The sequence below is a fragment of the Pelodiscus sinensis genome, chromosome 4, assembly GCF_049634645.1.
Source record: "Pelodiscus sinensis isolate JC-2024 chromosome 4, ASM4963464v1, whole genome shotgun sequence".
NCBI lineage: Eukaryota > Metazoa > Chordata > Testudines > Trionychidae > Pelodiscus > Pelodiscus sinensis.
In genome coordinates, this window is record NC_134714.1 from 11,423,226 (window position 1) to 11,439,215 (window position 15,990).

The following is a 15,990-nucleotide window of genomic DNA, read 5'->3' on the forward strand; positions in this document are numbered from 1 at the left end:
ACACAACAGCAATCTCTGCTTGGGGGTTCCTTTCCATCAGCCAACCCTATCTAGTCACATAAAGAATGGGAGAGACACCCCCAAGCCCTGCATAACAGTCTTTGGGGCTTTGCGGAAATAGACTTATTCGCCACATCACTCAGCACCAAGTGCCCCAGGTTTTATTCCAGGGCGGATCTGGGCAAAGACTCCATGGGGGATGCCATGTTGAGCAACTGGTCTTTCAACCTATTATATGCCTTTCTGTCTCTTCCCTCCTCAGAAAAGTCCTACACAAGATAAAACACGACAGGGCCATGGTGATCATGATAGCACCCGTGTGGCCCAGACAGACCTGGTTCCCTTACCTGTCACAAAGGTGAGTTGCTCTTCCATGATGGCCGGACATAGTATATCAGGACCAGGGATGAGCTCTCTATCCAGAAGCGCGCACACTTCATCTCATGGCATGGCTTCTTCAGGGTCAATAACACAGCCACTCACCTGCTCGTAGGAAGTACAAAGGATAATCTTTAAGTTTTGCAAACAGAGCACAAGAAAGACTTACCTTTACGAATAGTGACACTTCTCCGAGTGGGCCAACCATAGAGCACTTTAGCCTCAGTCAACTCAGCTGGCAATGGTCCTGGAATATCTTATTGCACTGAAAACACAAATATCCATTAAAGTTCACTTGACGGCTCTATCAAGTGAACATGACATGGTGGACGACCAAACTTTTTTCTCTCATCTGACCACCAAGAAATTCCTGAAAGATCTTAATAAAGCCTTCCCTCCAATAAAACTGGTGGTCCCGTCTTGGCATCTCAACCTAATCCTACATGCGTTGACGTGTCCTCCATTTGAACTCAAGGCAACATGTTCCCTGGCACACCTTTCCATGAAGGTGGCATTCTTGATAGCAATCACAACAACCAGAAGGGTCAGTGGGCTAGACGCCCTTATGGCTGATCCACCATTTACGATATTCCACAAAGATAAAGTCGTACTAAGACCACATCCAATGTTCTGTCCAAAAGTGGTATCATGTTTTTACCTCAATTAACCTGTATACTTAACAGTGTTTCACCAGAAGCCTCTCCCAGATGCCAGCACAGCAAGACTCCACTCCTTGGACATTAGGTGTTGTATTGCCTCTTACCTAGATAGAACAAAACAATTTAGGCAATCTTTACAGACTGTTTGTTTCAATAGCAGACCATTCTAATGCAGTTTCCAAACAAAAACTGTCCAAATGGATGACAACTGCATCCGAGAGTGCTATGATATTAATAAATTGGCTCTCTGTACTTACCTTCGGGCACATTCCACTAGAGTGATGGCCACATCTATGGCCTTCCTACACAATGTGCCTATCAGGGATATTTGCAGGGCTATAACATGGGCTTCCACACATACTTTTACAAAACATCATGTGATAGATACTTACCGTTCACAATGCATCACATTGGAACAGCAGTCCTCTCGGCAGTCTGCCGATGAGGTCCGAAGTCCCTCCTTCCAAAAATCTCAGACTACTGCTCCAGTCACCTACAGTGGAGTGCCCACAAGGACACACCTTGAAGAAGAAAAGAGAGATTACTCACCTTGTGCTGTAACTGGTGTTCTTCAAGATGGGTGTCCCTGTGGATACTCCACGACCTGCCCTCCTCCCCTCTGCTTTGGAGCTTTAACATTTCTCTGAGGTAGAGATGGAATTGGGGATGGTTGATGGCACGTCTGCATCAGCACATTATCTGCATTGCAAGCAAGTCAACACATGCGCACCAGCACCCGGGGGAATGCTCCTGATAAAAAATTCTGATTATAAGTGCATGGGGGTCTGGACACCTGCAGTGGCGCACCCATCTCAAAGAACACCAGTTGACACACAAGGTGAGTAACCTCTCTTTTTCAAGCTTATGGTTGTGACTTCTGTAAAAACCTATACTTCACAAAAATATAACTTTTTAAAATATTGATCTTTCAACAAAATCAAATCTATTTGAACTACTTACCTTATAGTAATTTAAAACTAAATTTCTAATCCTTTTTATTTGTTCAGAGTTCATAAACACCAGATAAAATGCACGTGTGCATTGCACATTATTTTTGTTAAAATTTGAACAAATTAAACTTTGCTCAGTGACATGAATAATAGGGCTTGGCTACCAGGGTTTTCATTTGTAAATTGACTTGGAATAGTTCTGGTTACAAATAAAACACGAGAGAAATCTAAAATAATCCTAGTGTTTTATTGCTCTTTTATTTTTAATTTAAAAATGAAGATGTTTCACAGGACTAAAAAAAATTGCTGATATGCATCAAAGGAAGTTTTAGTAATACATTTTTATAGTTGCTGACTGACCAATTTAAGTATATGCATGTTGTTGCCTTACATCAAGAACACCACACATTATTATAAATCACTTTCATTTGAGTGTTCAATTGGGACATTTTATACACTGACTCAAGTGTTACCTTGTTAGACTTACTGTAGGTAAATTAATCTGCATATACCTGGCTACTTGGTGCTCCTTTTCAGGAACTAACTAGAAAGAGATCACCCGTCACAATAGGTTAACTGAATTTTAACACTACAATTTTTGGATGCAACTAGGAAGAAAAATTAATTGTGTACACATTTTTTTTCCTGCTGCAAATCAGTATTGGTATATTGAACCATAATAAGTAGATGTTGACAGTTTCTATGGTGCAGGTCAAGATTTATTAAAAGCCTGTCAGTATGTATTATGTTAAATTTAGATTAAACTGGCTAATCGAATAGTCGATACAATTTGCATCGATTAGTCAATAAGCGCAGCTCCGCCTTTGAAATGTAGCAACAGCCCGAGGGCTGAAAAATTAATGCCATTTTTTAGAATAGCTTTTCAGAGTGTATCTAGGGAACAAATGATCAAAACTTGCTGGGTTGTCACATGAATGTTTATGATGTTGGATGTAGTGCTAGTCTGACAGCTTCTTCATGTCGGTCAAGTATTTATAAAGATGTTTGTCCATTAACAGACTTTACAGTGTCAATAGACGTATACAAAAACCTAACTGCTGCTGTTTTTTTTTCTGAAATTGGAAATATCAATAAACAAAAGTAGAAAACATTTACAGTCTTACTTTTTAGCAAGAAGAATAGTAACTCTTGAAAGCAGTGTATTTTATTTGAAACTTCAGGTAATATCTCCCAGCTGTAATGATGACATCACGGTGAAAAAGGACCAGTGTTTAGTTCGATCTTTTGCAGATTCCAAATTGTGAGTAATAGGATGCTCTTAATAATAGTGTTGTATTGAAAAATGTTTAGAATTTGTGGGAAAAATGTCTTTATGTGGATATTATACAATTATACATTAAGAAGTTTTGTATAGAAAGATAAGTCCAGGATTCTATTTAGTTGAAATTTATAACCAATGAGTCATTATTTTCTTGCAATTTATAATGAAAAAAGAGCAAGCAACTTATAACCCTCCTTCTCCCAAAAAATCAACAGAATTTTATAACTGTTCCATGTTTAGGAGATGCAATTGAGTTAACATTTGGTGGAGGACGTTGAGGGGCATACCATATTATTAAGTATTCTTAGATAATAAAAATAATTGTTTAAAACAAAATGTATTTCTTTTGTTAGTCAAGCCTTTTATTTCTTTCCCTTCCCTCCCCCCTCACTTTGTAGTCTATATACAGTTTCCAATTAATTTCTCCATTGGGGTTTTTCATATATTAGCATGGGCCTTCATATCTATGTTGCAATATTGGGTTTGAATGTTTGGTGGGAGGTATGTTTGTAAATTTTTCACTGTATTTAAAAAAACAAAAAATAATTTTAGAGGCCTTAAGTTTTTATAAAAACTTGTGTATTATGTAACTTGGGTCCTGATGTTCCTCACTTAAGGTCTGCCAATCTGGTACATTTTTTAGCATGTTTGTTGAAACAATGTTTTACCAGCTGTTCTTTGTAGCAATTTGTAGCCTTTAACAAACAAAGTCTGTACTTATAAGCATAGGTGAATTGAAAGTATCTATTGGTTACAAACTGCTACTGAAGGAGCATGTGAGCTTCTAATATAATCGGATCAGAGAGAAAGGTCCAGTTACTCCAGGGAATCTTAAAAAATAAGAGCAGGACCTTATTAAACAATAAATATATTCAAAACAATAATATTTTAACTATTTCCTGCTATTTTTTCTTATTCAATCTAGTAACTGCTTCTTATAGTGCATGAATGTCAACATTATGTCACAAGGAGGAAGGAGAAAATTTGTTCCTCTTGGTTTCTGAGGACAGGACAAGGAGTAATGGGCTTAAAGTGCAGCAGGGGAGGTTTAGATTGGACATTAGGAAAAAATTCCTAACTGTCAGGGTGGTCAAATATTGGAATAAATTGCCAAGGGAGGTGGTGGAATCTCCCTCTCTGGAGATATTTAAGAACAGGTTAGATAGACTTCTGTCAGGGATGGTGTAGACAGAGCTTGGGGGCGTGGGGCTGGACTCGATGACCTCTCGAGGTCCCTTCCAGTCCTATGATTCTATGATTATATTCCTACAAAACATGCCTGTTTTTAAAAATTAATTAACTATTGTAATAGCAGAAATAGTTCTTAACAGGGTGTGAATGAGTAGGCTATTAATGTACTGTTCTTTTTGGCCGTATGATGTGGCCAACACATGCACCAATAGCCTACTAAAGCATTCTATTGTGAACGAGCAATATAAATAATATAGAATGTCTTATTACCAAAACATACTGATCCATTTTTTCTATTTACTTTCTCTTAAAAAGGACTATCTTCCCTCCTACCACTGCATAAATTAAATTATGGCTTTAACTTTACACTGTGGTAATCACCAAATCCTTGCACTCTTTTGGGATTTTGCTACAGTTTTTGTTAGTGAACTGAAACAAGAAATATATTAGAATAACTCACATGAAATGCTGTAATTATAGGTTGGCCTGCATTCCTATTATAGCAACCAAATTTAACTCAGAATGTGGAATATATCTTGTTTCAGACTTAAAAGCATCTATATGTGTTAGCATGAGAGTACTTTCCTTTAAAAAAAGGAGAGACTTGGATAATATAATAACACACAAACTTGCATTTAGTTCACACATCTTGTTCTGTGTTGGGAAAAATAGTTTAAAAATGGAGCACGTGTTTACTTATGAATATATAGGTGTTCTTGTAAACAGTCATTGATTTGGGATGTACAGTAAACTTCTGATAATCTGGCACCGTTAGGACCCAGGGGGTGCCGGATTATCAAATATGCCAGACTATCGGAAGGGGGGGCTGTGAGGGGTCTGGGGTGGGCTGTGGGGGATGCCACTCCAGACCCCTCATATCCCCCCCCCCTTCTGATAGTCCAGCTCTTCCCCAGGCGTCCCCAAGTCAGCTGCCGCTGGTCAGTTTCAGCAGCGGCTGAATCGGGGATGCCTGGGGCAGAGCAGCTGGAGTGCTGCCGGGTTGGTCCAGTAGCGCCGCCCCTCGTCAGCATCCCCAAGTCAGCCGCTGCTGAAACTGATCAGCGGCATCCCCAAGAGCAGCTGGGGTGCTGCCGGGTTGGTCCCATAGCCCCGAGGGGCAGTGCTACGGGACCAACCTGGCAGCACCCCAGCTGCTCTGCCCCCGGCTTCCCCAATTCAGCTGCTGGTCAGTTTCAGCAGCGGCTGAATTGGGGAAGCCGGGTGCAGAGCATCTCCAATTGTCCAGCAGCCGGAGCACTTCCGGGTTCCTGATGGTGCCGGACCATCAGGAGTGCCGGAGCATTGGATACTGGACCAATGGAGTTTTACTGTATTACTTTATACATGCAGAGTCTCCTTTCTAACAAGTAACTTCCCTCTTCTTTTACCCCATTGGTTTTCTGCTGGTTACCTATTATCAAATCAAGGATTCATTACCATTGATCTAGCTAGAAGGACTATTTTTATATTGGGTTTTCTGTAAACTTGATCAGATCTCTGTAGCATGCCCTAAAATTTGTATTTAAAAAAGTAAAGGTGCAACTTTTCCCTTATTACATTATGAAATATAATAAAAGGTTACATTATAACCTGCATTAATTCCATCAAATGAGGTCTGCTCTAAGTCCTTTTCATCCAAAATGCTCAGTTCAGTGCCATACCCTCTTTTATACCACTTGCTAATGTGTCTTCTTTTGACATCCCACCTCTTGTTAACATGACATCTAACTAAAATGGACAAAAGCAATGAAATGTAGAGATAAAACTGTGTTTCTACTGTATGTTGGCGCTACAGACATTCACTTATTGCATGATTGAGAATAATGGCAAAATATCTTGGTGGAGTTTTATTTTGCTTGATAGCATGATGTGGATTTAAAAAAAATTAAAAATATTTTAAATATTTTTAGCTTTAAAAAAAGAATGGGCACTTTTATTATTTTGGAAATGAGGACTGGCAGTTTGTTTTTAGCTAGTATAAATTGTGTTAGTGCATATATCAGCTGATGGTTTATATATAATTCTAAAGGACCTTATTTTTGAAAGTGAATAAAGGGTCTTGAATTTTGAGAAGTCACTTTTTTCATAAATGGAGCACTAGATTTATTCCTATTTTATTTTATTAAATACTTTCCTCTCTTCCAGTTATTCAATAGCAAGAAAGGACATCAAAGAACTAGATGAAAACCTATCAAAATATGATCTGCCTGCTAAAAAAGGTATATTAGAAGAAGTCTTCTCTGGTTTGAAAAACAAATCAGCGTGTAATACAATATTGAACCTTTTGTTGGTATGTGATCACAGATTAGTCTGGTCAGTTTACCATTGGAGGGTTACAGTCGACACCAATAATACTGCTGTATAATATAGTAGTGTTACTTAGCATTTTAGCAGCTCTTCGCTAAGAAGCAACAAAAGCTATTGCTCTATACTTAAAATGGCGACCAAACTTCCAAGATGGTGAATGGAGGGAGGAGTAGGAGAAAGAGTTCCCTATCTAAAATCCACACAAATTGTATTGGCCTCCAAATTCGCAGGATATGTCTGAACTTGAGGTAGAACTATTCTACTAAATTTGCACTGTCTTTATGCAAGGAATTCCTGAATGATGGCACTCTAGAAATAGAGCTGATCACTAAAATTCAAAATGTTTCCTTTTGTTGTTGCTGCTGCTTGTTTTTTCCCCTTATCGAGACTTCTTAATGGAAAAAGATAATTTTACTTACAAAGTAGGGGGCTACGCTCGCCAGCCTCTCTATCTGAAAGGGTAGGCAACCCCAGCTCTCCTTCCAGCTACCGGGGAGGGCTGGGCCACGGTCACTCTGGCCCCAGTCGTTTCTCCCTCCCACCCCAGGCCACACCAGCCCCAGCCCTTTTCTCCAAGCCGTGGCCTAACCTTAATCCCCTGCTTCCAAGCTGAAGTTGTGCCAGGTCCAGCTCTGCCCCTGGCATTTGGGAAAGGCTGGGCCAAGGCCGTGGCATGCTGGGCCTGACTGTCCCTCCTCCTCCCCCACCTCCTCTCCCACCCCTCCCCCGGCCGCCAGGCTGAGGCCATGCCGGGTCCGGCTCTGCCCTTGGCCACCACACGCAGCCACAGCTCTTCACGTGAGCCCTGGGGAGGGCCTTACTGAGGGTGGGTGCATGCATGCATACATACATACATACAGAAAGAGAGACAGACACACACCCGTGAAAGGGTGTGACTTGCATGTCACAGGTGGGTTTGTCCGCAAGGAGTCTTATGCAAACCACAGAGGATCCATCAGTTACAGAAGTAAGAGATGTAATAGGTCTTCTACAGCATCACTGAGCTGGTCATTGGTATTCCTGCCTGTCTACTTTAGGTATTTGTATGGCTCCCACTACAATAATATCTGAGTACTGTAGTATCTGATACAATAGTATCACAATCTTTAATGTATTTATCCTTGTAAACGCCTTTATTTTTACTGTCAGGGAACTAAGACACAGAGAGATTAAGTGACATGCCCAGGATTACACGTGAAGTCTGCGGTGGAGTTGGAAGCAAGTTGGCACTTCCTGCCAAATTCCTAGGTCTCATAGGTGCTCACAAAAATTAAGTCCAGAAAGACTTACTGGGCCACTGATGTGGGTTACCAGATGAAATCCTCCTCCCAAAGATCTGCAGGAGGCTGGCTGCATTAGGAAAGCATTAGTGAGTGTGGAGAAGGCATATGTTAGTGAGTCTCAGGAAGTCTGGGGGGCATGGGTGAATCTCCACTTCAGTACGTTCTCAAAGCCTCCTTGGGAGGGGGGGAAGGAATATGTATAAATCAAACCCTAAAATGATAGCATGGATATCTATCAGCGGGTGTAGATATGCATTGCTTTAATAACTTGAAGAGTTTGAAACAAAAAATCTAAATACTAGAAACCAAATGAGAAATACAGCCTCTCTCCAAGTTACGGACCAAACACTTGGCCGTAACTTGATCTGTTCGTAACTCGGACCCCATTGAGTTACACGCGACCGCGCTGTTCGTAAGCGTGGGTCGCGTTCGTAACTCGGGGACTGCCTTTACAACCGCTCCATGGGAGCTTTGGTCGAAAGTGCGAACGGTCGTAAGTCGACCGTTCGCAACTCGGGGAGCGGCTGTACAATCATATTGCCTTAACTCAACCCCTTAAGGATGCTCTGAGGGGAATAAGGAAACTTCTACTTTATTATCACTAAGGATGTGATTCAGTGATGCAAGTCATGGAATCCATGGCTTTCAAAGACCTTCATGATTTCAGCAAGCACCAGATGAGAGCTGCAAGAATCCCTCTTGCCCATGAAAGTAGAGGTTGGTAGGAGTTCCCTGCAGCTTACCACCTCTGCTGGCAGCAAGAAGGGAGTTCTCTGCTGCTCCCATCTTCTCTAAGTGGGAGAAGACACCCCCAGAGCTCCCATTTGATATATGCTGCAGGAGAGACCCTGGAGCTCCCAGCCATTGTGGGTGGCAGGGGGAACCACTAGAGCTGTTCACCTCCATGGGTGGCAGGAAGGACTCTGGAGCTTTGAGTTCCCACACGTGGTGCGGGGGCGGGGGGGGAAGGGGGGGGTTGGATCTCTCAACCCAATCTCACAGCTGTCCTGGTTCCCCTTCTGTCATGGATATGTGGCAATAATGAAAAATTGTCAAAACAGTACCTAAATTAACTCTAAATGATGGATTTTCAATATTGAGATTTATAATCTAGCATTCCTGAAAGCTAAAATGTGCTCATACTATGAAGACGTGCTTGCAACCGTAACTTCATCCTAAGTTTTTGTGTGGGGGTTAAATGAGCGTTTAAAATGAAGCATGAACTTTTCACAACCTATTAACATTCAAAATCGAATTGTTCTCCTCCCCTCTTCATTATCATTTGAAAAAAGAAGAAAAATTAAGAATATTTTGTAATTTACATATGTTTGAATCTTAGTAACTTGAATCAGTGAATACGGGGCATTTTCCTCTGTAGGGTTAAAGGAAGCAAGCATTTTCTTAAACACAAAAGCTGTTCCTGATAACTGGAAAATGGACATGAGTGAAATCTTGGAGTCCTCCAGCAGCGATGAGGAAGATGGAGCTGCTGCAGAAAGTGATGATGAAGAAGAAGAGGAAGAAGAAGACGACAAAGTGGAAGAAAAAGAGGAAGAAGTAGTGGTAAGTCTATTTTTATATTAGAAACAATTATACAATTAGAACATAAGAATGGCCTTACTGGGTCAGACCAAAGATCCATGTAGTCCAGTCTGCAGACAATGGTCAATGCCAAATGCCCCAGAGGGAGTGAACACAACAGGTAATCATCATGTGATTCCTCTCCTGTCATCCATTTCCAGACAAACGGAGGTAAGGAAACCATTCCTACCCCTCCTGGCTAATAGCCATGGATGGACCTAACCTCCATGAATTTATCTAGTTCTTTTTTGAGCGCTATTAACGCCTCAGTCTTCACAACATCCTTTGACAGAAGAGTTCCCCAGGTTGACTGTGTGCTGAGTGAAGAAAAACTTCCTTTTGTTTGTTTTTAGCCTGCTACCTATTAATTTCATTTGGTGAGCTCTAGTTCTTTTATATTAGGGGAACAAGTAAATAACTTTTCCTTATTCACTTTTTCCACACCAGTCATGATTTTATAGACCTCTATCATAGTTGCCCCCCTTAGTTTCCTCTTTTCTAAGCTGAAAAATCCAAGTCTTTTTAATCTCTTTTCATCTGGGACCTGTTCCAAACCCCTAATCATTTTTGTTGTCCTTCTCTGAATCTTTTAAATGCCAATATATATTTTTTTGAGACACAGCAACCACATCTGTATGTAGTATTCAAGATGTGGGCGTACCATGATTTTATATAGAGGCAATAAGATGATTTCTGTCTTCTTCTCTATCCCTTTTTTAATGATTCCTAACATTCTGTTTGCTTTTTTGATTGCCGCTCAACATTGAGTGGATGTTTTCAGAGAACTATTCACAATGACTCCAAGATCTTTCTCTTTAGTAGTTGTAGTTAAATTAGTCCCCATCATATTGTATGTATAGTTGGGATTATTTTTTACAGTGTGCATTACTTTACATTTATCAACATTAAATTTCATTTGCCATTTTGTTGCCCAGTTACTTAGTTGGTGAGATCTTTTTGAAGCTCTTCACGGTCTGCTTTGGTCTTAACTATCTTGAGCCATTTAGTGTCATCTGCAAAGTTTGCCACCTCACTGTTTACCCCTTTCTCCAGATCATTTATAAATAAGTTGAATAGGATTGGTTCCAGGTCAGACTCTTGGGGGCCATCACTAGTTACCTCTCTCATTCTGTAAACTTACCATTTATTCCTACCCTTTGTTTCCTGTCTTTTAACCAGTTCTCAATCTATGAAAGGGCCTTCTCTCTCATCTCATGACAGCTTCCTTTATTTAAGAGCCTTTGGTGAGGGACCTTGTCAAAGGCTTTCTGGAAATCTAAGTATTCTGTATCCACTGGATTGCCCCTTGTCCACATGTTTGCTGACCTCCCTCAGAGAACTCTAGTAAAGCATGATTTCCCATGACAGAATCCATGTTGGCTTTCCCCCAAACAAGTTATGTTCATCTATGTGTCTGATAATTCTATTCTTACTATAGTTTCAACTAATTTCCCTGATATTGACATTAGACATACCAGTCTTTAATTGCCAGGATGACTGACCTCTAAAGCCCTTCTTAAATATTAGCATCACATTAGCTATCTTCAGGTATGTCTACACTGCAAGGTTTTTCAAATTAAGATATTCTAGAATAGGGGAATGAAATGAAAATTTGATGCATGTCTGAATAATAATGCTGATTTAAAATGTAACATGCTTCTAAAATCCAAGATCCTCTTAAATAATTAATACTTTCAGTCAGAGAAGGTATTAAAATGTCAAAATAAAAATATCTGGCCCAGTAGAACCAAGCTATAGGTAGATGAATGGTGCCTTTTTATAATTATTTGCTAATAATCTAAGAACCTTGGAAAATTATGCTAATTATCTTTGTAGATAATATTTCAGTAAAACTTTCTTTAGATGATATTTTTAAATTATGGAATGGTAATGTTATCTGTTTTAATACACCTTAAATTCATTTCATCATACAAATTGTCTTTGTCATAGAAGTATTGATAAAATGATGCAGTTACCTCAGTTTCTATAAAGAATCATCAGTCCTTATGTCATCAAAAATGAATTTATGGAATTTCCTTTAATTTTTTATATGGTTTTAAATCTTACAGAATCAGATTAACTTCCAAAGAAAATATTTCTTTGTAAGTTTGTGTTATCATACATAGAAACCTGCGATTCATTATACAGAAAAAGAAAGTAAACTTTCTGTTTTTAAAGAAGGTCAAATATCGTTTCCCTTTCACTTCCCCTGTAGTATGTGGTTTTGTCACACTGAAAACAGAATGGCTGTTCATACTTAGAGGCAGGCTGCCTACAGTGTTGCCATAGTAACATACTGTTGGTTTCAAGTGAGCATGCTCAGGAAAGAGAGGAAGATTTAGCAGAGGCTTGGCAGCCTGCCAGTGAGGCTTGCCAGATGCTTTGAAAAGGGCTGTCTCTTTCTTTTCCTTTCATGTAATGTCTGATTTTTATATGGAAGAGAATGTAAGTAATGCTGTATAACTGCGGATGTCGTGCAGTAAGAGAGAAAGAAAGCAAATATTTGGAAGTCAGAATGAAATATGTCCAGGCACTGGGCAGATTAGGTAGAAGGGATATATAACCATTTTTCATTTGAGAGAAAATGCAGCTCATAGGTAAGGCGTTTGTGTTTTAATCTGCAATACTAACATTTTTCCTTACAAAGAATGTGGATTTGATCTAGAGTTCTAGGTTTCTGATCTGTGAATTTGGTGTAGCATGGAGCCAAGGGTAAATGTTTCCTCGTTTTAAAAAAAACAATAAAAACCTATTTTTAGATAGTAATGTTATGCCTTACTAATAGTATTCTTAAGATGGAGTAATTATCCATATGAAAATATTGATAAGAGTAGATAAATGTAAGGATGAATGTGCATAGAATATGAAATCCCACTGGCTTTTTCCTCTGTATGCAGTGATAAGAATTGAATAGGCCACATTTTGCAGGGTGTGAACTGTTGCAGTCTGCATTGATCTGTATTAATGTTTGTTAAAATTGCATTCTCCCAGTGAGTTTTTTTTTTTTTTTAAGATGGCTTTATCAGCTTCTAGTATAATTTTTGGTGTCATTTTACAATGGATATTGCCTAAAAGTGCAGTATGTTTCAAACAAAGAAGGGGGAGGGGGAGCTTTGTTTAAAAACAAAACAGCACTCCTATAAAACAAATGGGGTTTTTATTTCTGATTCTAAGAAAATAATCTGTTGGTCAAGGAAAGGGGGGTAAAGCATTCTAGAGATGTAGATATCTCACCAGGAAAAGCTGCAGGATCCATATTGTTTCCAGCTGACAAGCAGGGATGTAAAAATAAAGGATTCCTAAAGCTATCTAGTAGAGCATATATATATTATTTTTTTAGATTTTTGTGAGAGCAGTCTTGACTATGAAGTCAAAATCTTGATTATTCTGTTTTAATAGTCTAGTCTTCTTTATTTAATTGTAGGCAAAGATCAGTATTCTGCCAAAGAGAGAGAATTTAGGAATGTGTGATTTTATTTTTTCTTTAAGGGTTTGCTTCAGAACATCACAAATCTGGAATGCAGACCTAAGGGAGACAATGAATTAAAGACTGTGGTATTTGCTGTGTGTGATTTATAAATGTTGAATCACTCAAATTTTAATCAAGGTCAAAATAACCTCATTGCCTTTTCTGTCAGAATAGCCTCAATGCATCTTCTGTTTTGGGATCCTGAATAATTCTGTTGCATTTTTTAAAAAATTTACAATGGTGGTGCAGTAATGGCCTAGCTTCCAACAGGCATGGAAGGCCTTTCTCAGATAAATGACATGGAGTCCCTTAACCCTTAACTCTACAAATATATATGTAATACATATCCATCAGATTCTTAGTCCAATCCAAAGGATAGACTTATTATGGAGTCAAAATAGACAGGCCTAATGTAGTTGTTTGTGATTATAGAACCTAGTATTTTCACAGATGGATTTCGATCTATACCTTACTTTGACATACTGAGGTGTTTTGTTTTGTTTGTTTTTTGATGCCTTCAGTGATTTGGTAGTGCTACAGTACAAGTAATTTAGGATAAGCACATAGAAATTGTGTTGTCACTGCATAGGATCTGAAAATATGGGCTCAACGTGGGGGTGTCCAGATGTCTGTCTGTCTCCTATTGGAGATGACTTATGTGGGTTGCATACTTTACAGTTGCCAGAGTGGGAGGAAAATCTGGAGATAGCCTTGGCATTGTCACCTATACTTATTTTTTTAGAAGAACATTGACATATATCATGTTGCATAATGAATTCCTCCAAAAGTTAAATTTGCTACTTTTTTGCAATAATTTTAAAATGCCACATAGCAGCCCTAAATTATTGTATTGCTTTCAACTTATGCTTGGTGAATGCTTGCTTAAATAATGATTTTTTGTTACTATCATTTGTACTGTTCCTTTTGGTTCAGTAAAGTAACTTTTCCCATTTGGAAATGAGTAGTTGGTTTGAATTTAGCCACAGTTTTGTTGGCTATAAACTTTTGTATTCAATTTTGTAAATTTCAAAAGTTTCAGTAAGCGTGTTCTAGATACATATTAGGATGTATCAGCCATTCTGAGGTTAAATTGGTATAAACCAATGCAGTGGTTGCATTGGAAAATATCCAAAAGTGCAAGGTCTGTCTCTGATAAGCATGTTTTAATTAAAAATCAAAAATATGTACACCCATATTACTTTCCATTTTTACTCTTCTAAGGAAGATGGCAGTTACTACTTGTTTACTAAGAAATAAAAATGTCCAATGATTAACTTTTTCCTAGCCCCGGGTTTAAAGGGGAGAGTGTCTGCAGCTTGCAGTTTGATCTTTTAGTCTCTTTGGACATTACTCCTGTGGACAAATCAAGCCCTCCTCATGTATTTTGTTAAAATATAAAAATTCCTTCTGAGTTAGGAGCAACCAAAGGAACGCCTTGCATGTGTAGCATAAACATTCGATTTTATGTGTGGGATTTCAAAGAGTTACAGAAAGACAATTAAATTTAATGAAATGATGATTGGCTCAAAGAGCAAGAGCTTTGTAGAGTAGGGCATTGTGAAAAGGGAGGAAAGGTGGATTTGACCCTCATAGTTCAGGTTTGGACAGTGTACCATGACTGACTTTTACTGTTATTGCCCAATGGAAAGCAGCATGGGGTTTTGGGGTTTTTGTTTTTTTTTAAATCCCTTTGGATTTTTATAAGCATGAAGAATTAAGAATGTCAACACAATTCTAGCTTGATTGCTACCTCTGTCTCCCACTCAGGAGGAATTGGCTAGCAGACCTGCATCTTTTTCATAGAGGGTATGTCTAAACTACATCCCTTTTTCGATAAAAGGATGTAAATTAGACATATCGAAATTGTAAATGAAACTGGGATTTGAATTTCCCGCACTTCATTTGCATAATGGCGGCCATGAGGTTTACAGGATCTTTCAAAACAGGGCATTTCTGTTGAAAGATCCCAGTCTTAAGTGTGAGTGTGAGTGGAGTGATGTGTTTGGTGTTTTGTTTTGTTTTGTTTTTTTGAAAGTGGCTTTTTGAAAAACAGCTGCAGCTGCCATTATGCAAATGAAGTGCGGGAAATTCAAATCCTGTCTTCATTTACAATTTCGATACATCTAATTTACATCTCTTTATCGAAAAAGGGATGTAGTTTAGACATAGCCAGAGAGTCTTCCTAATGGGAAATATTGCAGAAGCTGGCTAGTTCATCTCATGGGAGATATGATGGGGTGCAGGAAGGAAATAGGTTGCCATGCTGGCCATTCTTTAATGGTGTCTCATGAGATCAGAAGTAAGTTGTTTCCCATTTGAAAATAGAACTTTGGTGCCTAACTCACTTCCTTCTGTATGAAAAGAAAAACTGCAAGTTCTGGGAGATGGGATGGCAGAAGGTAGAATCTGTTCTCAGGACAGTGGCAAACAGTTGGTCAAATTCCTTGTAGCAGGGGCATGTATTTTTAAGGGCAAATTGTAGATTTCTTGTCACATAATTTATCCTTTGGGGGGAAGGGGAGGAGGAGAAGCTGTACCATTAAACGGTGACTCTGAGGAAGGGTTCCCCCCCCATTCCATGTACCTTTCACCAGCATTAAATTTATATTGGGGGTTGGAGGGTTAGGGGAGGCCGTATTTGAAATTCATGTATTACATTTTAGAAGTAGAAATTTAGGATTCTTACACAGGTTGGAGTTCCCTGAGCTGTCCCGAACGGGGGAGTTAGCTGTACTGGGGACGCAGGAGGGTTGTTAATGCTCCCCTGCTGGCTGCACCGCTCCCAGGCTCTGGCACGGGTTCTCCACCTTGCTGCCCCAGTCTCCTGGGGTTCCTGGTGTGACTCTTGGCTGCTGCTTGCCCCGCTGCCAGTGTTCCTGGGTTCCCAGCT

The 15,990-nt window shown here is 39.3% G+C and overlaps 1 protein-coding gene across 9 annotated transcripts in view; it reads left to right on the forward strand.

Annotated features, from left to right (window-relative positions):
• The window catches only part of ARID4A (AT-rich interaction domain 4A), an 81,783-nt gene that overhangs the window by 25,610 nt on the left and 40,183 nt on the right, over nucleotides 1-15,990 (forward strand). For 7 of the 9 annotated variants that reach the window (XR_012903259.1, XR_012903260.1, XM_075926313.1 and 4 more), the window contains 4 exons: nucleotides 263-358; nucleotides 3,169-3,248; nucleotides 6,606-6,679; nucleotides 9,429-9,613. Coding sequence is in view for 7 of the 9 variants with exons in the window: in XM_075926313.1 (XP_075782428.1) it covers nucleotides 263-358; nucleotides 3,169-3,248; nucleotides 6,606-6,679; nucleotides 9,429-9,613 (435 nt within the window). In the remaining 2 variants the exon portion in view is untranslated. The remainder of the gene's footprint in view (nucleotides 1-262; nucleotides 359-3,168; nucleotides 3,249-6,605; nucleotides 6,680-9,428; nucleotides 9,614-15,990) is intronic. The other 2 variants (XM_025190830.2, XM_014579613.3) reach the window with 1 other exon arrangement.